Consider the following 25,026-nt stretch of genomic DNA (forward strand, 5'->3'; position numbering starts at 1 on the left):
TCGGAGGCGTCTGTACGCATGCTCGGCGTCGGCGGCGGTTGTACGCATGCTCGGCGGGTGGCGTGGCTGTACGCATGTTCGGGTGTCATGGCAGTGTCGGGGCTTGAGCGGGTCGCTGATGTGCGGATAGATTCAGACGGATTGTTTAAATATGTGTTAATACGGGTTCAGCAGGGTAGCGAGAGCGGTGAGGAGAAGAATATCGTGCGGGGCTGGGCCTCGGCCGAGTATCACGGTAATGCCGGGGTAATCACAGTGTTGGGAGTGTGGAGTGTTCATAAACCCCAAACAGTCCTGGGGGGGCGGGGGGATGTAGAGCGGCAAAATACTGAGAAATGCAGAAACAGTAGGGCAGTAATCGTGAGGGATTTCAATTACCCTAATCAGTGGAATGTGAAAGGCACAGCGGGAGAAGAATTCTTCAAATGCATTCAGGAGAACGTTTTTAGTCAGTCTGTAGACTTAATTTTAGGAAATGAAACTGGGCAGGTGGAAGGGGTAACAGTTCGGGAGCACTTTGGTGGAAGTGATCATAATTCAATTAGATTTAGGCTGGTTATGGAAAAGGTCAAAGATAGACCAAGCCAAAAATTGGTAAAGGTGAGGTATTAGAAAGACTGACTGCACTTAAAGTTCATAAGTCACTGGCTCAGATGCAGCTGAGGGAAGTAAGGGTGGAAATTGCAGAGGCGCTGGCCATAATCTTTCAGTTTTCCTGAGATACAGAGGTAGTGCCAGAGGGCTGGAGAATTGCAAATGTTACACCATTGTTCGAAAAATGGAGTAAGGACAAGCCCAGCAACCAGTCAGTTTAACCTTAGTGGTGGGAAAGCTTTCAGAAACTATAATCCAGAACAAAATTGTCACTTGGACAAATGTAGATTAATTACGGAAGTCAGCCTAGACTGAAAAGGCAAATAGTGTTTAACTTGATTGTGTTTTTTGATGAGGTAACGGAGAGGGTTGATGAAGATAATGCAGTTGATGTGGTTTACATGGACTTCCAAAAGGCATTTGACAAAGTGGCACATAACGGGCTTGTCAGCAAAGTTACAATCCATGGAATAAGAGGGAAAGTGGATATTAAACAAGAAATGCTGGAAATACTCAGCAGGTCAGGCAGCCTCTGTGGAAAGAGAAGCAGAGTTACTGTTTCAGGTCAGTGACCTTTCATCAGAACAGTGGATATGATGTTGACTGAGTGACAGGGAGTAGAGAGTAGTGGTGAGCGGTTGTTTTTCAGACTGGATGAAGGTATACAATGGGATTCCCCAGGGGTCGATGTTAGGACCCATTCTTTTCTTGTGTGTATTAATGACCTAGACTTTAGTGTACAGGGAACAATTTCAAAATTTGCAAATGATAAAAAAACTTGGGAGTATTGTAAACTTCAAGAGGACATGGACAGGCTGGTGGAATGGGTGGACATGTGGCAGATGAAATTTAATGCAGAGAAGTGTGAAGTGATTCATTTTGGTCGGAAGAACATGGAAAGGCAATATAAAATAAAGGATGCAATTCTAAAGGGGGTGCAAGAGCTGGGAGATCTGCGGTATATATGTGGACAAATCGTTGAAGGCGGCAGGGCATGTTGAGGGAGTAGTTAATAAGACATACAGAACCCTGGGCTTTATAAATAGAGGCATAGAGTACAAAAGCAAGGAAGTTATGGTGAACCTATATTAAACACTGGTTCGGCCTGAACTGGAGTATTGCATCCAGTTCTGGGCACCATACCTTAGGAAGGATATGATGGCATTAGAGAGGATGCAGAAAACATTTAGGAGAATAGTTCCAGGGGGTGAGTGACTTCAGTCACGTGGATAAATTAGAGAAGCTGGGGCTCTTCTCCTTAGAGAAGAGAAGGTTAAAAGAAGATTTGGTAGAGGTGCTCAAAATCCTGAGGGGTCTAGACAGAGTAGGTAGAAGGAAATGGTTCTTGTTGGTGGAAGGGTCGAAAACCAGAAGACACAGATTTAAGAACTAACACCGACATGAGCAAAAGCTTTTATACGCAGTGAGTGGTTACGATCTGGAATGCACTGCCTGAGATTGTGGGTGGAGGCAGATTCAATTTTGGCTTTCAAAAGGGCATTGGATAATTATCTGAAGAGAAAAAATTTGCAGGGCTGCGGAGAAGGGGTGGTGGTGGTGGGTGGGTGGTTGGGACTGGCTGAGTTGCTCTTGTTGAGAGCTGGCACAGACATGAAGGGCCAAATGTCCTCCAGTGCTGCAACCATTCTATGATTCTATGATAAAAGTTTTAATTTGGGGAAAGGTCAGTTTGACTGCGCTGAGATTTGATTTGGCAAAAGTGGACTGGAAACTGCTACTTGAAGATAAGTCAGCGTCAGAGCAGTGGGAGGCATTCAAAGAGGAGCTAAAGAGGACTCAGGATAAATATCTTTCCACAAAGAAAACAGGTGGGACTCTTAAATCTAGACCCCCGCCCCCCGGATGTCAAAAAGCATACTGAGTAGAATAACGCAAAAAAAGAAATGTATGTCACATGCTCAATACTGCAGAAAGTGCAGGGCTGAAATTCGAAAGGAAATTCAGAAAGCAAAGAGAGTACATGAAAAAATATTGGCAAGTAAAATCAAGGGAAATGCAAAGATGTTTTCAGATACATAAAGAGCAAAAGGATAACTAAGCAAAGAGTAGATCTGCTTAGAGACCATAAAGGGAATTTGTGTGTGAAGTTGGAAGACATGGGGATGGTTCTTAATGAATACTTTGTGTCTGTCTTCACAAAAGTGAGGGACAATGCTGACGTCGTTAAGGAGGAGAGTTTCAAATATTGGATGGGATAAACATAGAGAGAGAGAAAATATTAAGGGATTTAGAATCTTTGCAAGTGGAAAAATCCCCAGGCCAGAATGAAATGTATCCCAGGCTGCTAAAAGCAGCAAGGGAGGAAATACCAGAGACTCTGACCATCACTTTCCAGCTACAGGCATATTGCCTGACAACTGGAGGACTGCCAACATTGTACCGTTATTTAAAAAGGGAGGAAGGTATCGTCTGAGTAATTATAGGCCAGTCAGCCTAACCTTAGTGGTGGGAAAATGATTGGAAAAAATTCTGAGGAACAGTGCAAATCGTCATTTAGAAAGACACAGATTAATCGAGGACAGCACAGATTTGCTAATGGATTTGTGTCTGACTAACTTGATTTGAGATTTTTTGAGGAGGGTTGATGAGGGTAGCATGTTTGATGTAGGCTGTATGGATTTCAGCAAGGCTTTTGACAAGGTTCCACGTGGCAGACTGGTTGGAAAAGTGAGAGCAAATGGGGACCCAAGAGGAAGTAGCAAGTTGGATGTAAAATTGGCTGAGGCAGGAAGCAAAGAGTAATGGTTGGCAGTTCTGATGAAGGATCACTGACCTGAAATGTTAACTCTGTTTCTCTCTCCACAGATGCTGCCAGACCTACTGAGTATTTCCAGCATTTCTTGTTTTTATTTCAGATTTCCAGCATCTGCAGTATTTTGCTTTTATTATAGTAATGGTTGACGGGTGTTTTTGTGACTAGAAGGTTGTTTCCTGTGGTGTTTTACAGGGTTCAGCACTAGGTCCCTTGCTGTTTGTGGTATACATCAATGATTTGGACTCGAATGTAGGAGATATGATTAAGAAGTTTGTAGATGGTACAATAATTGGCCGTGTGGTTGATAATGAAGAAGAAAGCTGCAAACTGCAGAATGATATCAATGGACTAGTCAGGTGGGCAAATGGGGTTCAATCTGGAGAAATGTGAGGTAATACATTTGCGGTGGGCAAACAAGGCAAGGGAATACACAATAAATGGTAGATTACTGAGAATAGTAGAGGAACAGAAGGACCTTTGAGTGTATGTCCACAGATCCTTGATGGTACCAGCGCACAGGGCGGCGCAGTGGTTAGCACCGCAGCCTCACAGCTCCAGCGACCCGGGTTCAATTCTGGGTTCTGCCTGTGTGGAGTTTGCAAGTTCTCCCTGTGTCTGCGTGGGTTTCCTCCAGGTGCTCCAGTTTCCTCCCATATGCCAAAGACTTGCCGGTTGATAGGTAAATTGGCCATTATAAATTGTCCCTAGTATAGGTAGGTGGTAGGGAAATATAGGAACAGGTGGGGATGTGGTAGGAATATGGAATTAGTGTAGGATTAGTATAAATGGGTTTTGATAGTCGGCACAGACTCGGTGGGCTGAAGGGCCTGTTTCAGTGCTGTATCTCTAAACTAAACTAAAAAACTAAGCGTAGGTAGATAAGGTGATGAAGAAAGCTTTCCTTTATTAGCCGAGGCATAGAATATAAGAGCAGGGCGGTTATGCTGGAACTATATAAAATACTAGACCACAGCTAGAGAACTGCTTACAGTTCTGGTCATGGTGTTACAGGAAGGATGCAATTGCACTGAGGGTACAGTGGAGATTTATGAGGATGTTTCCAGGAATGGAGAATTTTACCTGGGGAAAGATTGGATAGGCTAGGGGTGTATTTGAAACAGAGAATGCTGAGGGGAGATTTAATTCTTCTTTGGCCTCCTTGTCTCGAGAGACAATGGGTAAGTGCCTGGAGGTGGTCAGTTGTTTGTGAAGCAGCGACTGGAGTGGCTATAAAGGCCAATTCTAGAGTGACAGGCTCTTCCACAGGTGCTGCAGAGAAATTTGTTTGTCGGGGCTGTTACACAGTTGGCTCTCCCCTTGCGCCTCTGTCTTTTTTCCTGCCAACTACTAAGTCTCTTCGACTCGCCACACTTTAGCCCCGTCTTTATGGCTGCCCGCCAGCTCTGGTGAACGCTGGCAATTGACTCCCACGACTTGTGATCAATGTCACAGGATTTCATGTCGCGTTTGCAGACGTCTTTAAAGCGGAGACATGGACGGCTGGTGGGTCTGATACCAGTGGCGAGCTCGCTGTACAATGTGTCCTTGGGGATCCTGCCATCTTCCATGCGGCTCACATGGCCAAGCCATCTCAAGCGCCACTGACTCAGTAGTGTATATAAGCTGGGGATGTTGGCCGCCTCGAGGACTTCTGTGTTGGAGATACGGTGCTGCTACCTGATGCCAAGTATTCTCCGGAGGCAGCGAAGATGGAATGAATTGAGACGTCGCTCTTGGCTGACATACGTTGTCCAGGCCTCGCTGCCATAGAGCAAGGTACTGAGGACACAGGCCTGATACACTCGGACTTTTGTGTTCCGTGTCAGTGCGCCATTTTCCCACACTCTCTTGGCCAGTCTGGACATAACAGTGGAAGCCTTTCCCATGCGCTTGTTGATTTCTGCATCTAGAGACAGGTTACTGGTTATAGTTGAGCCTAGGTAGGTGGACTCTTGAACCACTTCCAGAGTGTGGTCACCAATATTGATGGATGGAGCATTTCTGACATCCTGCCCCATGATGTTCGTTTTCTTGAGGCTGATGGTTAGGCCAAATTCATTGCAGGCAGCCGCAAACTTGTCGATGAGTCTCTGCAGACACTCTTCAGTGTGAGATGTTAATGCAGCATCGTCAGCAAAAAGGAGTTCCCTGATGAGGACTTTCCGTACTTTGGACTTCGTTCTTAGACGGGCAAGGTTGAACAACCTGCCCCCTGATCTTGTGTGGAGGAAAATTCCTTCTTCAGAGGACTTGAAAGCATGTGAAAGCAGCAGGGAGAAGAAAATCCCAAAAAGTGTGGGTGCGAGAACACAGCCCTGTTTCACGCCACTCAGGATAGGAAAGGGGTCTGATGAGGAGCCACCTTGTTGAATTGTGCCTTTCATATTGTCATGGAATGAGGTGATGATACTTAGTAGCTTTGGTGGGCATCCAATCTTTACTAATAGTCTGAAGAGACCATGTCTGCTGACGAGGTCAAAGGCTTTGGTGAGATCAATGAAAGCAATGTAGAGGGGCATCTGTTGTTCACGGCATTTCTCCTGTATCTGACGAAGGGAGAACAGCATGTCAACGGTCGATCTCTCTGCACGAAAGCCACACTGTGCCTCAGGGTAGACGCGCTCGGCCAGCTTCTGGAGCCTGTTTAGAGTGACTCGAGCAAAGACTTTCCCCACTATGCTGAGCAGGGAGATTCCACGGTAGTTGTTGCAGTCACCGCGGTCACCTTTGTTTTTATCGAGGGTGATGATATTGGCATCGCGCATGTCCTGGGGTACTGCTCCCTCGTCCCAGCACAGGCATAGCAGTTCATGTAGTGCTGAGAGTATAGCAGGCTTGGCACTCTTGATTATTTCAGGGGTAATGCTGTCCTTCCCGGGGCTTTTCCGCTGGCTAGAGAATCAATGGCATCACTGAGTTCCGATTTGGTTGGCTGTATGTCCAGCTCATCCATGACTGGTAGAGGCTGGGCTGCATTGAGGGCAGTCTCAGTGACAACATTCTCCCTGGAGTACAATTCTAGGGAGTGCTCAACCCAGCGGTCCATTTGTTTGCGTTGGTCAGTGATTATGTCCCCTGATTTAGATTTGAGGGGGGCGATCTTCTTGATGGTTGGCCCAAGAGCTCTCTTAATGCCATCATACATTCCTCTGATGTTTCCGGTGTCTGAGGCCAGCTGAATATGACTGCATAGGTGTTGCCAGTAGTAGTTTGCGCAGCGCCTGGCTGTTCTTTGTGCAGTGCTTCTGGCTGCTTTAAGTGCTGCGGATGTTAAATCGCTGGGGGCTTTCTTGTAGTTCAACAGTAGCTCACGGGCGGCGCAGTGGTTAGCACCGCAGCCTCACAGCTCCAGCGACCCGGGTTCAATTCTGGGGACTGCCTGTGTGGAGTTTGCAAGTTCTCCCTGTGTCTGCGTGGGTTTCCTCCGGGTGCTCCGGTTTCCTCCCACATGCTAAAGACTTGCTGGTTGATAGGTTAATTGGCCTTTATAAATTGCCCCTAGTATAGGTAGGTGGTAGGGAAATATAGAGACAGGTGGGGATGTGGAATTAGTGTAGGATTAGTATAAAATGGGTGGTTGATGGTCTGCACAGACTCGGTGGGCCGAAGGGCCTGTTTCAGTGCTGTATCTCTAAACATAAACAACAGTGCAATGAGCTTAGCGGCTATGACAGGTTCCAGCTCTTCAATATGAGATTGAAACCAGTCTGCATTCCTCTTCGCACGTTTGCCGTAGGTGGTCAAAGCTGACTCATAGATGGCGTCTCTGATGTGGGCCCACTTGGTCTCAGCATCCCCTGTGGGAGTGTTTTGAAGGGCTGTTACAAGTGAATTTAGAAATTGAGGTGCATAAAATTGAGAGGTCTAGATTCAGTGGATAGGAAGAACCTAATTCCATTTGCAGAGAGGTCAATAATCAGGGGGCATAGAGTTAAAGTAATTAGCAGAATGATTAGAGGAGAGTTGAAAAATTTATTCATCCAGAGGCTGGTAAAGGTCTAGAACTCACTGCCTGAAAGGGTAGAAGAGGCAGAAACCCTCATAACATTTAAAAATACTTGCATATGTACTTGAGGTGTCATAACCTACAGAGCTACGGACCGAGAGCTGGAAAGTGGGATTAGGTTGGATGACACCTTTCTGGCCGGCACAGACACGATGGGCCAAATGGTCACCTCCTACACCATTTCTATGGTACCAGGGTGGGGAGGATCAGGTCCATGGGTCTGATAATGGTTTTTTACAGCCAGGTGTCAGGGTTCTGTGTGCAATGAGTTTGGTCCCTCTGGAGTATTTGACAGGACTGTATGGAGGGACCTTTACTCCATGTCATACAATACAGCACAGAAGAATGCTATTTGGCCAGCTGTTTGAAACAGCTATCCAATTAATCCCATTCCCCTGCTCTTTTCCCCATAGCTGTGCAAATTGTTCCCCTTCAAGTTTTTGTCCAATTCCCTTTTAAAAATTATTAAATCTGCTTCCACTGTCCTTTCAGGGAGCACATTCCAGATCATTGTAACTTGCTCTGTTAAAAGTAAATTCTCCTCATGTCGCCTCTCGTTCTTTTGCCAATATCCTTAATTACCAACTTTTCTGTCACTGGAAACCGAGTAAATAAGGAAAATCTATCAAAACCATTCAAAATTTTGAATATCACTATCAAATCTCACTGTCACCTCCTTTGCTTCATGGAGTGCAGTCCCAGTTTCTCCAGACTCTACATAACTGAAGTCTCTCATCCCTGGTACCATCCTGATAAATCTCTTCTGCACCCTCTCCAAGGCCTTGACATCCTTCCTAAAGTGAGGTGCCCAGAATTGAGCACACTACTCCAGCTGAGACTCAACCTGTGCTTTATAACTTCCTCCTTTTTGTATTCTATACCTCTTAATAAAGCCAAGGATCACTGTGTACATTTTCTAACAACTTCTCAACTTGTCCTGCATCTTTGAAGATTTGTGTACATACATCCGCAGGTTTCTCTGTTCCTGCACCGCCTTTAACATTGTACCATTTATTTCATATTGCCTCTCTTTATTCTTCCTACCAAAATCTATTACTCCATACTTTTCTGCTTTAAATTTCATCTGCCATGGGTCTGCCCACCAGGCAGTCTGTGTTGAAATTTATCAATATCTGCCTTACTGTTTACTAACTACACTTCCAAGTGTATCAGCTGCAAATTTTAAATTTGTGCTCTTTATTCCAAAGTCCAAGTCATTCAAGTATATCAGAGGAGTAGTGGTCCCAGTACTGAACCCTAGGGAACACCACTGTATACTTCCCTTCAGTCTAAAAAAAAACAACTGTTCACCACTACTCGCTGCTTTCAGTCTCTTAGCCAATTATGTAACCATGCTGTCACTGTTCTTTTTCCATGGACTTCCCAAGTCTATCATGTGGTACTTTATCAGTATCCTTTTGCAAGTCCATATACACAACATCGACCACACTGCTCTCATCAGCCCCCTCTGTTACTTCATCAAAGAGTTTAATCAAGTTAGTCAAGCACGATTTGCCTTTAACAAATCCATGATAACTTTCATTTATTAGCCCATACTTTTCCATGTGGCAATTTTGACCTGGATTATTGTCTCTTAAAAGTTTTCCACCACCAAAGTTAGGTTGATTGGCCTTTAAATTGCCAGGTTTATACCCCTCTTCTTTCTTTCATAGGGTATTGCACTTCCAGTCCTTTGGCACCCCTCCCATATCCAAGGAAGATTGTGCCCAGAACCAACAACAACTTATATTTATATAGTACTTTTAACGTAATAAAACTTCCCAAGGCGCTTCACAGGAGTGTTATAAAGCAACATTTAATACCAAGTCACATAAACAGATACTGGGGCAGATGGCCAAAAGTTTGGTCAGAGAGGTAGGTTTTAAGGAGCCTCTGAAAGGAAGAAAGAGAGGTCGAAAGACAGAGGTTTAGGGAGGGAATTCCCGAGCTTAGGGCCCAGGCAGCTGAAGGCACGGCTGCCAGTGGTGGAGCGATTAAAATCGGGGATGCTCAAAAGACCAGAGGAGTGCAGATATCATGGTGGGTTGTGGGGCTGGAAGAGATGACAGAGATAGAGAGGGGTGAGACTATGGTAAGATTTGGAAACAAGAGTCTTGGGAATTTCAACCCTGACTTCCCTCAGTAACCTAGAATGCATTCCATTGGACCTGGTGACTTTTCTACTTTAAGCACTGCCAACCTTTGAAGTACTTCAGCTCTTTCTAATTTTATCTTGTCCAGTTTCTCGACTGGCTCCTCCTTTACTGCTACATTGCCAACAGGCTCTTGTTTTGTGAAGACAGTTGCAAAGTATTTATTTAGTACCTCAGCCATGTCTTCTGCTTCCAGATGAATAGCTCCTTTTAGTCCCTATTCAGTCCCACCCTTCCTTTGACTACCTTTTTACTACTTGTAAAGATTTGGGGTTCCCTTTTATGTCACCTGCTAATCTTTTCTCTCACTTTCTCTTTACCCCTTTGTCTGTTCTCTATTATACTTGGTGTGTTCAGCTTGATTATCCACTGAATTATGAGCCTGCATTTATCACAACCCTCCTTTTCCTGCTTCATTTTAGTCTTATATCTTCAGTCACCCAGGGAGCTCAGGCTTTGGATGCCCCTCCTGCAAATGTGTCTAGTCAGTACCTGAACGATCTCATCTTTGAAAACCTCACATTGCTTGCTCATTTACTGTTTTACCTCAATCTTTGATTCTAATCCAGCTGGGCCAAATTGCTTTCCTGCTGACTGAGGTTAGCCCCCCTCCGTCCCCCACCAATTAAGGATCATCACCTTTGATTGTTCCTTTCCCCTTTCCACAACTATTCTAGACCTGATGTTGTATCTAATCCATGCTGTACCTGTCCTGGGAGTGTTTAATGGGATAGTGTAGAGGGAGCTTTACTCTGTCTAATCCATGCTGTACCTATAAACTGAGAGAGGGGAATATGCAACAAGACCTGGGTGTTCTCGTACACCAATCGCTGAAGGTAAGCATGCAGGTGCAGCAGGCGGTAAAAAAGGCAAATGGTATGTTGGCCTTCATATCGAGAGGATTCGAGTACAGGAGCAGGGATGTCTTGCTGCAATTATACAGGGCCTTGGTGAGGCCACACCTGGAATATTGTGTGCAGTTTTGGTCTCCTTATCTGAGGAAGGATGTTCTTGCTATAGAGGGAGTGCAGCGAAGGTTTACCAGAATGATTCCTGGGATGGCGGGACTGACGTATGAGGAGAGATTGAGTCGGTTAGGATTATATTCGCTGGAGTTCAGAAGAGTGAGGGGGGGACCTCATAGAAACCTATAAAATTCTAACAGGACTTGACAGGGTAGATGCAGGAAGGATGTTCCCGATGGTGGGGGAGTCCAGAACCAGGGGGTCATAGTCTAAGGATACGGGGTAAACCTTTCAGGACTGAGATGAGGAGAAATCTCTTCACCCAGAGAGTGGTGAACCTGTGGAATTCGCTACCACAGAAAGTGGTTGAGGCCAAAACACTATGTTTTCAAGAAGGAGTTAGATGTAGCTCTTGGGTTTAAAGGGTTCAAAGGGTATGGGGCAAAAGCGGGAACAGGTTACTGAGTTGGATGATCAGCTATGATCATAATGAATGGCAGAGCAGGCTCGAAGGGCTGAATGGCCTACTCCTGCTCCTATTTTCTATATTTACCTGTCCTGGGAGTGTTTGATGGGACAGTGTAAAGGGAGCTTTATTCTGTCTAATCCATTTTATTTATTTATTTTTTTATTTTTTCTGTCCTGGGAATGTTTGGGGACAGTGTAGAGGGAGCTTTACTCTATATCTAACCCTGTGCTGTACCTGTCCTGGGAGTGTTTGGGGACAGTGTAGAGGGAGCTTTACTCTATATCTAACCCTGTTTTTTTTTTCTTCTTTTTTTTTGATGGGGGACAGTGTAGAGGGAGCTTTACTCTGTATCTAACCCCCTTGCTGTACCTGTCCTGGGAGTGTTTGATGGGGACAGTGTAGAGGAAGCTTTACTCTGTATCTAACCCCCGTGCTGTACCTGTCCTGGGAGTATTTGATGTGGACAGTGTAGAGGGAGCTTTACTCTGTATCTAACCCCCCGTACTGTACCTATCCCTGGGAGTGTTTGGGGACAGTGTAGAGGGAGCTTTACTGTATATCTAACCCTGTGCTGTACCTGTCCTGGGAGTGTTTGAGGACAGTGTAGAGGGTGCTTTACTCTATATCTAACCCTGTGCTGTACTTGTCCTGGGAGTGTTTGATGGGGCAGTGTGTTGCAGGGATTCTCAACTTTTTTGCTTCTGAGTCTCCCCTCCCATGGTATAAAAATTCCACAGACCCCCTGCAGCACAAGTATTTTTTCTGTATAAAAATAAATTATTTAATGTGAATCCTGTTGCTGGTGCTGAGTAATAATTCTATCAAGACGGGGAGGAACTTTCGCCAAGCGCACACGCAAGTCATGGTCAGTGTTCATCTAGACTCAGTACATTGTTTTCATTGTGGAAAATCCTACCTCACATAAGTAGGTTGTGCTAAATGGGACCAACACAGTCAGTGCTGTGGGAGAAGCAGTGCTGTTATTCAGTTGTACCATAGACAGCGCAATCCTGTTTCCAGCCGGGGCTCACTCCATTACAGTCAGGAGTGGCCGTCCTGGCTGACTGTTTTTTTTTACCCTGCAGACAGGTACTGGAGACACTTTTAAAGCCATTTGAGTCGGGACTGAGCATAGCCCAGGGATCTAGCTGGGACACTCCTGTGCTAACATCTCATTAGACTAGCTGTATATCTGCATGTATTACACAAGACACATTGCCAATGTAGGCATCCTATATAAAAGCAAAATACTGCGGATGCTGGATATCTGAAATAAAAACAGAAAGTGCTGTAAGTACTCAGCAGGTCTGGCAGCATTTGTGGAGAGAGAAATAGAGTTAACGTTTCAGGTCTGTGTTCTGATGAAAGATCACAGACCTGAAACGTTAACTCTGCTTCTTTCTCCACAGATGCTGCCAGACCTGTTGAGTATTTCCAGCACTTTCTGTTTTTATTATAGGTGTCCTATATAACAGGATGTGTTGCCAAGCATCACTTTGGTTAGATCTCACAACGCATCAGTTTTATTTTTGTTACTGCTCGTGTTAATTACTCAGGCAGCAGTGTAACAGGAAACCCAATGAGAGAGAGAAATTGAAAGGTGAAATTGTTTATTCTGGGAAAAGAACAAAAGAATGTATTGAAAATACACATATTTTATACACATGTATATGTGTGTGCTGCACTCAGAAGCCTGACCTTGGGGAAATAAGAACTAAAACTGACAGATAACAGATGGGTGTTTGTTCAGCCTGCTTTCTGTGTTGAGTTTTTTTGCTCAAAAGATAAATTCTGAGACGCATTCAGATTCTTAAAACAAAACATCAGTGGCAATAGAATAATGAAACTTGTGATCAAAGATCACAATGCAGAAATTAAAAATAAATGAATGACTGAGGGGAAAGCGTATGTTTCCCTCCCGAAGAAAGTGATTGATTAAAAACAGGCACATGTTAAATGTAAGTTTTAGAGGGATACAACAAATCCAAGTCTTATCTGTTTTTGAAAGCAGCAGTGGGTGGGTTTTTAGGGAACAGTAAATGTAGCCTGAGGGGACAGGGAATGGTTTATGTTTGAGTATCGAAAGCAATAGGAACAGCTTTGCTGAAGATATTTCTGGTGATTGGAGAAATGTCACCAAGGGAAATATAGTAGTTTGGTAAGCTTTTAAAAAAAAAAGACACTTCCCGTAGCCATGGAGAGATGAAGTCACGGAGTGACTGATCTGGGGCTCATAGATTTACTTACCATTTACAAATGAGGATCTATAATGCTGAAATTATTTTGGGCAGACCAATGGTTGAGAAGTCTTGGTGTAGAGGGAGCTACCTAACCCATGTTGGGAATATTTCCTGTGATTTGGTTGATATGGTGCCTGCTGTCCTGAAATGGTCTTGTGCTTTACTGTAACCACAGCTGATATCTACGACGAGGTGTCTGCTGAGATTGAGAAGCAGGGTCTGTACTGTGAGTGCGAGGGTGGAGGTCGAATTAAGCACGATAGTGCAGAGAAGAAGATCCACGTGTATGGATATTCTATGGTAAGTACAGAGGGGAAAGGCAAGGTTTGTTGCAAAACAGTCAAGGGGAAAATGCACGAGAAGAGCTGGAGACTCCCCTGAGCTGGTGCCCCCTCAGCTCAGTGACAATAGACAGTGATAACTCTTTAACATAATCCTGAGGACGACAAGCATTCATGCTTCATTCTTGGCTTGTGCTGAGTTAGCTCATCTGATCTAGGTTGGCCCCTGGGTTAGAGAGCAGAAATCAGCCAAGCTTCCCAATCTAGGATTACGATTGGGGGAGGCAAGGGTGGTGTACCCCCTGATTTTGGGGGGGGGGGGAAAGCGGTGAGAGTAGTGTATACCCCCTGATCTGTGGGGGGGGGGGGGTTGGTGTACCGTTGATTTGGGGGGGGTGGATGGTGGTCGAGGTGTGTACCTCCTGATTGGGAGAGGTGGGGGGGGTTGTACTCCCTGATTGGCGTGGTGATGTGACCCCTGATTGAAAAGTGGGGGTAGGTGCTGTGTTATTGCCTTCTCCAGCTATAAGTTACTAGACAATCCTCAGTTGAAAGGTAACTAAATTGTAGGTTCTTTATTGTGAAGTAACAAATTTACAGCTCGATCATACATGTGTGACAAGCTGGCGAACACATCTCCGACTGGCATCATTTCCTTTGACGTGTGAGGTATTCAAACTGTTAAAGTGATATCACAACAAGTGGTGCATCCTCTGATTGCGGGAGGTGGGGTGGGTGATGTTCCCCGCAGCGGGTGACGCTCCCCCCCCCCCCCGGCGTAGGGGGTGACGTTCCACCCTGATGGGAATGGTGTGTAAACACTGATTGGAGGGTGTGTGTGTGTGCACCCTGTGCTGGAATGCCTGAGCAGATGCCTAAGTGACGTTACTGGAGCCTCAGAAGGAAATGGCATAAGGCTGTAACTGTGGAGGACATTGCAGCCTTCTCTTCCACCTGATATCTATTTTGCAGCAGGGCTGGCTGGATGGTAATTTTTCCTTCCACCCCCTCCCACCAATTTTAGCCCACCCTCTTTCCCCAGCCGAGGCAGCTCCATACGAACTAGGAGCAGGAGTAGGCCATTCGTTCCCTCGAGCCTGCTCCGCCATTCAATAAGATCATGGCTGATCTGTTTGTGTCTCAAATTCCACACTCCCATCTAACCTGATCACCTTTGATTCCCTTGCCTAACAATCTATCTACCTCCACCTTAAAAATATTCAGTGACCCTGCCTCCACCACCTTCTGAGGCAGAGAGTTCCAAAGTTGCACAACTCAGAAAAAAATTCTCCTCATCTCTGTCCTGAAAGGGCGACTCCTAATTTTAAAACAGTGCCCCCTAGTTCTGGACTCCTTTCCACATCCACTTTGTCAAGACCATTCAGGATCTGATATAGTTCAGTCAAGTCTCACTTCACTCTTCTAAACTGCAGTGAAAACAAGCCCAGTCTGACCAACCTTTCCTCTTAAGACAACCCACTCATTCCAGGTATCAATCTAGAAAACCTCCTCTGAACCGCCGCCAATGCATTCACATCCTTCCTTAAATAAGGAGACCAAAACTGCACACAGTATTCGAGATGTGGTCTCACCAATGCCCTGTACAACTGAAGCATAACATACTTCATTTTATTTTCAATTCCTTTTGTAATAAAGGATAGCATTCCATTTGCCGCCTTTGTTACTTCCTGTACCTACATACTAACTTTGTGACTCATGCACTAGAACACCTCGATCCCTCTGCACCTCGGAATTCTGCAGTTGTTCTCCGTTTAAGTAATACTCAGCTTTTTTATTCTTCCTGTCAAAGTGAACAACTTCACATTTTTCCAGATTATATTCTATCTGCCAGATTTTCGCCCCTCATTCAACCTCATTAAGTCCTCTTAACAACATACTTTCCTACCTATCTTTGTGTCATCTGCAAATTTATCTACCATGCCATTGCTCCCCTCATCTAAGTCATTGATATAAATTATAAAAAGTTGAGGCCCCTGCGGAACTCCACTTGTCACATCCTGCCAGTCAGAAAAGGACCCTTTTATGCATACTCTCTGTTTTCTGTCAGCTAGCCAATCTTCTATCCATGCTTATATGTTACCCCCTACACCATGAGCTCTTACTTTACGCTATAACCTTTTATGTGGCACCTTGTCAAATGCCTTCTGGAAATCCAAGTCCAATACGTCAACAGGCTCCACTTTATTCATGGCACATGTTACTCCTTCAAAGAACTCCAATAGATTTGTTAAACACGATTTCCCTTTCAAAAAGCCATGCTGACTATTCCAGATTACTGAGAGTTTTTCGAAGTGCCCAGTTACCTGTTTTCTGCCTCTTTCCCCCCCACCCCCAAACCCCTTCTTGAATAGAGGGGTTATATTTGCTATTTTCCAGCCTGATGGAACCTTTCCAGAATATAGCGAATTTTGAAAAATTAACACCAACGTATCTACTACCTCATTCGCCACCTCTTTTAAGACCTAGGATGAAGCCCATCAGGACCTGGGGTCTTGTCAGCCCGAAGCTCCATCAGTTTGCTTAGTACCGCTTCCCTGGTTATTGTAATTTCACCAAGTTCCTCATATCCTTCCACCTCCTGATTTACAGCTATTACTGAAATGTTCTTTGTATCCCCTATAGTGAAGACAGAATCAAAATATTTGTCCATTTCATCTGCCATTTCCCTTTCCTAAGGCACAGACTTGTCCAATCCCTCAACCAGTGTGAGAAGACAACAGTGTGTGTCAAGGGATGGCTGAACTTGGCAGTGGGTAATGCACTGAGCTTCTGTACACTACTTACTCTTAGTAAGCTAGAGTAAATTCCAACAATGCTTCCAAGAGCTGCCAATTATTGGGAAGTCAGTCTGCCACTGGCCTATTCCCATTGTGTTACACCCTTCCCTGTTTACACTGCAAATTTGGCAACATTGGAGCAGCTGACAGAGTGAGCATTGGAGCAGTGTGCTGCACGGCTGAGAGTTCAGCCAACCTACTGCCCAGGCTGGACGGCAGCCCTGCCTCCCAGCACTGGCGGGAGTCCCCAATTACACTGTCAGTAACAGTGTGTGCATTACCTGTTTTATATTATATTATAGTACAACCTGACAATGAGGCTTGGATTTAAATGGGATCAAATGTGGTGTTGGTGTATGGTGTCTGTGCCTGTATGGTATGTGTGTTTGGTATGGGGCAGCGTGTGATGCGTGTACCCATTTGTGTGGTTGTGTTTACCTGTTGGTGGCAGTTGTGGACGGGAGCAGGTCAGCCTCTGATTTCCTTATGATCCAGTGTGTTGTTGGCACAGTCTGAGCCAGAGTATGAACATTAGCCACATGACAGTTTTGGTTGCTGAAGAGCTGCACAGGCTGAGGAGTGGAACCTGAGGCAGAGTCAGCACCTTCAGGAGGGGGAGGGAGAACATCAAACAGTATATATAGATCTATATATCGAAGTTTGTGATAGATTGCAGCTGGGAATACTGCTGTGGGGACTGAAAGCTTAAAAAAAAAATTCTGATAATCTTGACCTTTTGTACGCAGGGCTTTGGCCGGGCAAAGCATGAAATAACAAGCGATATCCTGAAAGCCAAGTACCCAGACTACTGTGTGACCTGGACAGATGAGGGTTACTGAAGTGGCCTGGCTCTGATTGTTCTTTCTCCTGAGCTGGCACAACACGACTGTTCCAGTCTATGGAGCCTCCTGCTGTATTGGTGACAACTCATTTACTTGGACTCTGAAACCCCTTGTAGAAGGTGCACTGCCCCTCTGAATGATCATGTATGATAGATCTGAATTAAAGTAAATTATCACTCAGCCTCCTTAACTGTGGAAGAGCAGGTTTGTCTCTTGTCTGTCTGGACATGTTTTTACAATCCTAACTGCAGCGGGGAACGAGTGCGCGCTCTGGGGTGCAGCGGGGAACGAGTGCGCGCTCTGGGGTGCAGCGGGGAACAAGTGCGCCCTTTGTGGGGTGCAGCGGGGAACGAGTGTGCGCTCTGTGGGGTGCAGTGGGGAACATGGGGAAGGAGTAGGCCATTCAGCCCATCGAGCCTGCCCCACTATTCAATATGACCATGGTTGATCATCCAGTTCAGTGCCTTTTTCCCACACTATCCTCATATCCCTTTATGTCGTTTGTATTTAGAAATCTGCCAATCTTTGCTTTAAACATACTCAACGACAGCTTCCAAAGCCCTCTGGGGTAGAGAATTCCAAAGATTCACAACCCTCTGAGTAAAGAAATTTCTCCTCATCTCTGTCCTAAGTGGCTTCCCCCTTATTTTGAAATTGTGTCCCCTGGTTCTAGACTCCCCAACCAGGGGAAACATCTTACCTGCATCTACCCTGTCTATCCCTTTAAGTATTTTGTAGGTTTCAATGAGATCACCTCTCATTCTTCAAAACTCTAGCGAATACAGGCCCAATTTCCCCAATCTTTCTTCGTAGGACAGTCCCACCATCCTGGGAACAAGTCTGGCGAACCTTCGTTGCACTCCCTCTATGGCAATAATGTCCTCCCTAAGGTAAGGGGACCAGAACTGCACACACTGTTCCAAGTGCGGTCTAACCAAGGTTCTATACAATTGAAACAAAAACAAAGTGGAAGGGTCACTGACCTGAAACGTTGACTCTGCTCTGTCCACAGGTCCTGTCGGGTCTGCTGAATTTTTCCAGCACTTTCTGTTTTTGTTTCAGATTTCCAGCATTCGCAGTATTTTGCTTTTATCTATACAACTGAAGTAAGATTTCACTACTCCTGTACTCAAATCCTCTTGCGATAAAGGCTAACATACCATTAGCCTTCCTAATTTCTTGCTGCACCTGCATGTTAGCTTTCAGTGACTTATTGACAAGGACACCCAGGTCCCTTTGTACATCCACACTTTCTAATCTCTTACCATTTAAGAAATACTCTGCACATCTGTTCCTCCTACCAAAGTGGATAACCTCACATTTTCCCACATTATATTCCATCTGCCATGTTCTTGCCCAATCACTAACTCTGTCCAAATGCCCTTGAAGCCACTTTGCATCTTCCTCACAACACACATTCCCACCTAGTTTTGTGTCATCTGCGAACTTGGAAATACTACATTTGGTCCCCAAATCTAAATCATTGATATATATTGTGAACAGCTGGGGCCCAAGCACTGATCCCTGCGGTACCCCACTAGTCACAGCCTGCCAACGCAAGAATGACCTGTTTATTCCTACTCTCTGCTTTCTGCCTGTTAACCAAGCCTTAACCCATGCCAATATATTGCCTCCTATCCCATGTGCTTTAATTTTGCTAACCAATCCCCTGTGGGAGACTATCAAAAACCTTCTGAAAATCCAAGTATACCACTTCCACTGATTCCCCTTTATCAATTCTATTAGTAACATCCTCAAAAAACTCCAACATGATTTCCCATTCATAAATCTATGTTGACCATGCCCAATCAGATCATTAGTATCCAAGTGTACATTTATCACATCCTTTAGAATAGATTCTAGCATTTTCCCAACGACTGATGTAAGGCTAACAGGTTTATAATTCCCTGTTTTCTCTCTCTCCCTTCTTAAATAGTGGGAGGACATTTGCGACCTTCCAATCTGCAGGAACCGCTCCAAAATCTATGGAATTTTGGAAGATGATCATCGATGCATCTACTATCTCCCTAGCTATCTCTTTCAACACTCTGGGATGTAGAATATCAGGTTCTGGGGACTTATCAACCTTCAGCCCCATTAATTTCTCCAATATAACTTACTAATATTAATTTCCTTCAATTCCTCATTCCTCCTCATCCCTTGAATCTCTAATTCTGGGAAATTTCTTGTATCTTCCTCAGTGAAGACAGACACAAAGTATTCATTTAGCTTCTCTGCCATTTCTCTATTCCCCATTATAAATTCTGCTGACTCTGCCTGTAATGGACTCACATTTGTCTTAGTCAAACATTTCCTTTTTACGTACCTGTAGAAGATTTTACAGTCCTGTTTTTATATTTTTTGCTAGTTTACATTCATATTCTATTCTCCCCTTTATCAGTTTCTTCCTCCTTTGCTATATTCTAAAATCCTCCAAATCCTCAGGATTACGACTATTTCTGCAACTTTATATGCCTTTTTTAATCTTATGTGATCCTTAATTTCCTTTATGTATGGTTTTACTTTTGGGGTTTTTGTGCCTTGAATGAATGTATAGTTACCATAAGCTATGTAATATTTCTTTAAAGACTATGTCTGCCTATGTACTGTCATACCTTTTAATGTATTTTCCCAATCCACTTCAGCCAATTTGCCCCTCATACCTTCGTAATTTCCTTTGTTCAAATTTAACACCCTGGCTTCTGATTGAACTATCTCAGTTTCAAACATAATGTAGAATTCTATCATATTATGGTCACTCATCCCTAAAGGTTCTTTTACAACAAGATTATTAGTTAGCCCTTTCTCATTACGTAATACTAAATCTAAAATAGCCTGTTCTGTAGTTGGTTCCTGAACGTACTGCTCTAGAAAACCATCCCTAACACACTGCTCTCAGAAGCTCGTCCTCCACAGCATTAGTGCTCATTAGGTTTACCCAGTCTATATGCAAATTGAATTCACCCATAATTACTGTATTACCCATGCCACATGCTTCTCTAATCTCCTGACTAATACCGTGCCCCACACTACAACTACTGTTTGGTGGCCTACAGTGGCCTAACCGATGTTTGCTGCCCCTTGCTGTTTCTTAGCTCCACCCAAATAGATTCTACATTTTGTTCTTCTGATCTGAGATCCTCCCTCACTAATGTACTGATCCCATCCCTTGTTATCAACACAACACCACCTCCTTTTCCTTTTTGCCTCTCCTTCCTAAATAACGAATATCCTTAAATATTCAGTTCCCAGTCTTGGTCACCGTGTGGCCATGTTTCCGTTATGGCAATTAGATCTTACCCATTTACCTCTATTTGGGCCTTTAAATCATCTACCTTGTTGTGAATGCTGCGTGCATTCAGATAGAATGCCCTTAACTTTGTCTTCTTGACATTCTGTATTCTAAGCCTAGTTGATGCTCACCTTTGTTTCGCCTGCCTTCTAATGTCACTTGCTACTTTTCTACCTCCTGTTACCAGCTTTGCTTCCAATTTGAGCTACCCCTCAGGTCCCATCCCCCTAACAAGTTAGTTTAAACCCTCCCCAACAGCACTAGCAAGTCTCCCTGCAAGGATATTAGTTCTGGTCCTGTTGAGGTGTAACCCGCCCATCTTGTACAGTTCCCACCTGCCCGAGAACTGAAATCTGATGCCCTCCCTCTTGCACCAGTTCTCCAGCTACGTGTTCAATCGATCAATTCTCCTATTCCTATGCTCACTATATCGTGCACTGGGAATAATCCTGAGATTACTGCTTTGGAGATCCTGCTTTTTAATCTCCTTCCTAACTCCCTAAAAATCTGCTTTCAGGACCTCATCCCTCTTCCTACCTATGTCATTGGTACCAATGTGGACCATGACCTCTGGCTATTCACCCTCCCCCAGAAGGATGTCCTGCAGCCGCTCCGTGACATCCTTGACCCTGGCACCAGGGAGGCAACATACCATCCTGGAGTCGTGTTTACTGCCGCAGAAATGCCTGTCTGATCCCCTGCCTATTGAATCCCCTATCACTATTGCTCCTCCACTCTTTGTCCCCTCCTGTGCAGCTGAGTCACCCGTGGTGCCACAGACTTCTCTGGCTGCATTCCCCCGGGGAACCATTGCTTTCACCAGGATCCAAAATGTGAAACTGATTAGCAAGCAAGATAAACTCAGGGGACACCTGCACTGCCTGCTTCTCTTAGACTGCCTGGCGGTCATTCATTCCCTCTCTGCCAGCATGCACCTAATCTGCAGTGTGACCACTTCCCTAAATGTGCTATCCACATAGTCCTCTGCCTCGCGGATGCACAGCAGTGACTCCAGCCGCTGCTCGAGTTCCAAAACCTGGAGCTCAAGCTTCTGCAGCCAGTGACACTTCCTGCAGATGTGTTCATCTCGGACACGTGGTGCATCCATGACTTCTGTACAGAACCTTAGTTAGGCCACACTTAGAATATTGCGTGCAATTCTGGTCGCCACACTACCAGAAGGACGTGGAGGCTTTGGAGAGGGTACAGAAGAGGTTTACCAGGATATTGCCTGGTCTGGAGGGCGTTAGCTACGAGGAGAGGTTGGAAAAACTCATTGTTTTCACTGGAACGACGGAGGTGGAGGGGCGACATGATAGAGGTTTACAAAGTTATAAGAGGCATAGACAGAGTGGATAGTCAGAAGCTTTTTCCCAGGGTGGAAGAGTCAGTTACTAGGGGACATAGGTTTAAGGTGCGAGGGGCAAAGTTTAGAGGGGATGTGCGAGGCAAGTTCTTTACACAGAGGGTGGTGAGTGCCTGGAACTTGCTGCTAGGGGAGGTGGTGGAAGCAGATACGATAGCGACGTTTAAGAGACGTCTTGACAAATATATGAATAGGAAGGGAATAGAGGGATATGGGCCCCAGAAGTGCAGAAGGTGTTAGTTTAGGCAGGCATCAAGATCGGCGCAGGCTTGGAGGGCCGAATGGCCTGTTCCTGTGCTGTACTGTTCTTTGTTCCCACATACTACAGGACGTACATTTCACTTGGCCAAGCTGACCTGCCATATTGTAACTTTAAAAACTTTTTATTACAATGAGAGGTAAAATAACTTACCAGTTACTCACCAATCAACTTCCCTATACCAAAGAGAGAGGCAGCTACTGGAGGCTGAAAAAAAGGTAGAAGAAAGAAAGAAAAGAGCCTCTCCCTCATGCACCAAACTCCCACTTTACACTCAGTGCACTCAAATTTATTTTCTTAATTTATGTTCCCCTCCTTACCGAACTCCTTCAATTACCAAACTCCCTTAACACTCTGTGCCCTCCAGCAACACTCAATGCAGACCAGCAGCACTGAGAGTCCCCTCAATTTATACTCTGAAAACAAAGCTGTGTCAGCTCTACCAGAGCTCTGATACAGCTCAGAAACTAGTTCAAGCTAGCTACCTAACTAGCTACAGTTAATCTCAGTGTTAGTATACCCCTGTTTAAAACTGCAAGAAACCTAACAACTCTTAACTGAAACAGGAATTTTAATTAATTGCTAGATGTAAACAAAACAAAAACTAGTCCTGAGAGATTAACCCTTAAAATTCACTCACTTACCAAACTCTTCCTTCACACTCAGTGCAGACCTTCTTCTCCATCCTTCTCTCATCATTCCTCACAGTTCTGTGCAACCACTCCCTCGATTTCCCTTCTGATGTGGAAGTGAACCGGGATGTTAGGCTGGGGATGTGTTCAGGAACATAGGAACCAGTCAATTAGATCATGGCTGATCTGTATCTCATTCCACTTACAACTTTACTAACCTGAAAAAAAAATCTATCCATCTCCATTTTGAAATTTTCAACTCCCAATCGATTAGGGGAGTGAATATAACTGTACTAGATAGAGTTTGTTGCGAGAAAGTGTGAGCTCATCCAGGGAAGATAGAGCAGAGTATTTTCTAAATGGTGAGAAGCTCGGAATGTGGATGAGCAGAGATTTAGGGATCCAAGTGCAGAAATCACTAAAAGCAAGTGGACAGGTACAAAAAATAGTTAAAAAGGCTAATGGGTGTTAGCTTTCATCTTAATAGGGCTGGAATAGAAAGGGGAGGAAGTTATACTACAGCTGTACAGAGTAGGAAATATCAGCCTCGGAGAGGGTGCAGTATAGATTCAGCAGAATGATACCTGGACTAAATTGTTAGGACAGGTTACATAGATGAGGCTTGTATTCCCTTAAATATTGATTAAAACATGATCTAATTGAAGTGATGAAAGGATTTGATATGGTAGATAGAAACTGTTTCCTCTGTGGGGGAGTCCAGAACAAGGGAGGATATAATTTTAAAATGAGAGCTAGGCCATTCAGGGGTAATGTCAGGAAGCACTTTTTCACACAGAAGGTAGTGGAAATCTGGAACACTCTCCCCAAAAATGTTGGTGAAACTGGGGGGAGTCAATTGAAAATTTCAAAACTGAGATTGAAAAAATTTAATACCTGAACAGAAATTCATAGAATCAAGTTGAGTAAATGGAATTGAGATACAGGTCAGCCAAGATCTAATTGACTGGTTCCTATGTTCCTGAACACACCTCCAGCCTAACTTCCCAGTTCACTTGCATATCAGAAGGGAAGTTCAGGAAATAGTTTCACAGAACTATGAGGAATGATGAGAGAAGGATGGAGTGAGCCCGACAAAGCAGTTAATACGTTCTCTGGTGTATCCCACAGCACACACTCGTTCCCCACTGCATCCCACAGAGCTCACGCTCGTTCCCCACTGCATCCCACGGAGCTCACGCTCATTCCCCAGTGCATCCCACAGAGCTCACACTCGTTCCCCACTGCATCCCACAGAGCTCACGCTCGTTCCCCACTGCATCCCACGGAGCTCACGCTCATTCCCCAGTGCATCCCACAGAGCTCACACTCGTTCCCCACTGCATCCCACAGAGCTCACACTCATTCCCCACTGCATCCCACAGAGCTCACACTCATTCCCCACTGCATCCCACAGAGCTCACACTCGTTCCCCACTGCATCCCACAGAGCTCACGCTCATTCCCCACTGCGTCCCACAGAGCTCACACTCATTCCCCACTGCATCCCACAGAGCTCACGCTCGTTCCCCACTGCATCCCACGGAGCTCACGCTCGTTCCCCACTGCATCCCACGGAGCTCACGCTCATTCCCCACTGCATCCCACGGAGCTCACGCTGATTCCCCACTGCATCCCACAGAGCTCACGCTCATTCCCCACTGCATCCCACAGAGCTCACACTCGTTCCCCACTGCATCCCACGGAGCTCACGCTCATTCCCCACTGCATCCCACAGAGCTCACACCCATTCCCCACTGCATCCCACAGAGCTCACACTTATTTCCACTACATCCCACAGAGCTCGCTCCCGTTCCCCACTGTATCCCACAGAGCTCGCACCCGTTCCCCACTGTATCCCACAGAGCTCGCACCTGTTCCCCACTCTATCCCACAGCACACACTCGTTCCCCACTCTATCCCACAGAGCTCGCTCCCGTTCCCCACTCTATCCCACAGAGCTCGCACCCGTTCCCCACTCTATCCCACAGAGCTCACACTCGTTCCCCACTGCATCCCACGGAGCTCACGCTCATTCCCCACTGCATCCCACAGAGCTCACACTCATTCCCCACTGCATCCCACAGAGCTCACACTCATTCCCCACTGCATCCCACGGAGCTCACGCTCATTCCCCACTGCATCCCACAGAGCTCACACTCATTCCCCACTGCATCCCACAGAGCTCACACTTATTTTCTCTACATCCCACAGAGCTCGCACCCGTTCCCCACTCTATCCCACAGAGCTCACGCCCGTTCCCCACTGTATCCCACAGAGCTCGCACCTGTTCCCCACTCTATCCCACAGAGCTCGCACCCGCTCCCCACTCTATCCCACAGAGCTCACGCCCGTTC

General features: G+C 45.3%; 1 protein-coding gene across 1 annotated transcript; it reads left to right on the forward strand.

Annotated features, from left to right (window-relative positions):
- The first annotated feature begins 40 nt into the window (after positions 1-40).
- On the forward strand, positions 41-17,309 carry phpt1 (phosphohistidine phosphatase 1). Its single transcript, XM_068011976.1, has 3 exons — positions 41-235; positions 13,379-13,503; positions 17,029-17,309. The coding sequence occupies exons 1-3, from the start codon at positions 88-90 to the stop codon at positions 17,119-17,121; spliced, it is 366 nt and encodes a 121-aa protein (XP_067868077.1). The 5' UTR covers positions 41-87; the 3' UTR covers positions 17,122-17,309.
- Positions 17,310-25,026: the final 7,717 nt, after the last annotated feature.

The sequence above is a fragment of the Heterodontus francisci genome, chromosome 32, assembly GCF_036365525.1.
Source record: "Heterodontus francisci isolate sHetFra1 chromosome 32, sHetFra1.hap1, whole genome shotgun sequence".
Lineage (NCBI taxonomy): Eukaryota > Metazoa > Chordata > Chondrichthyes > Heterodontiformes > Heterodontidae > Heterodontus > Heterodontus francisci.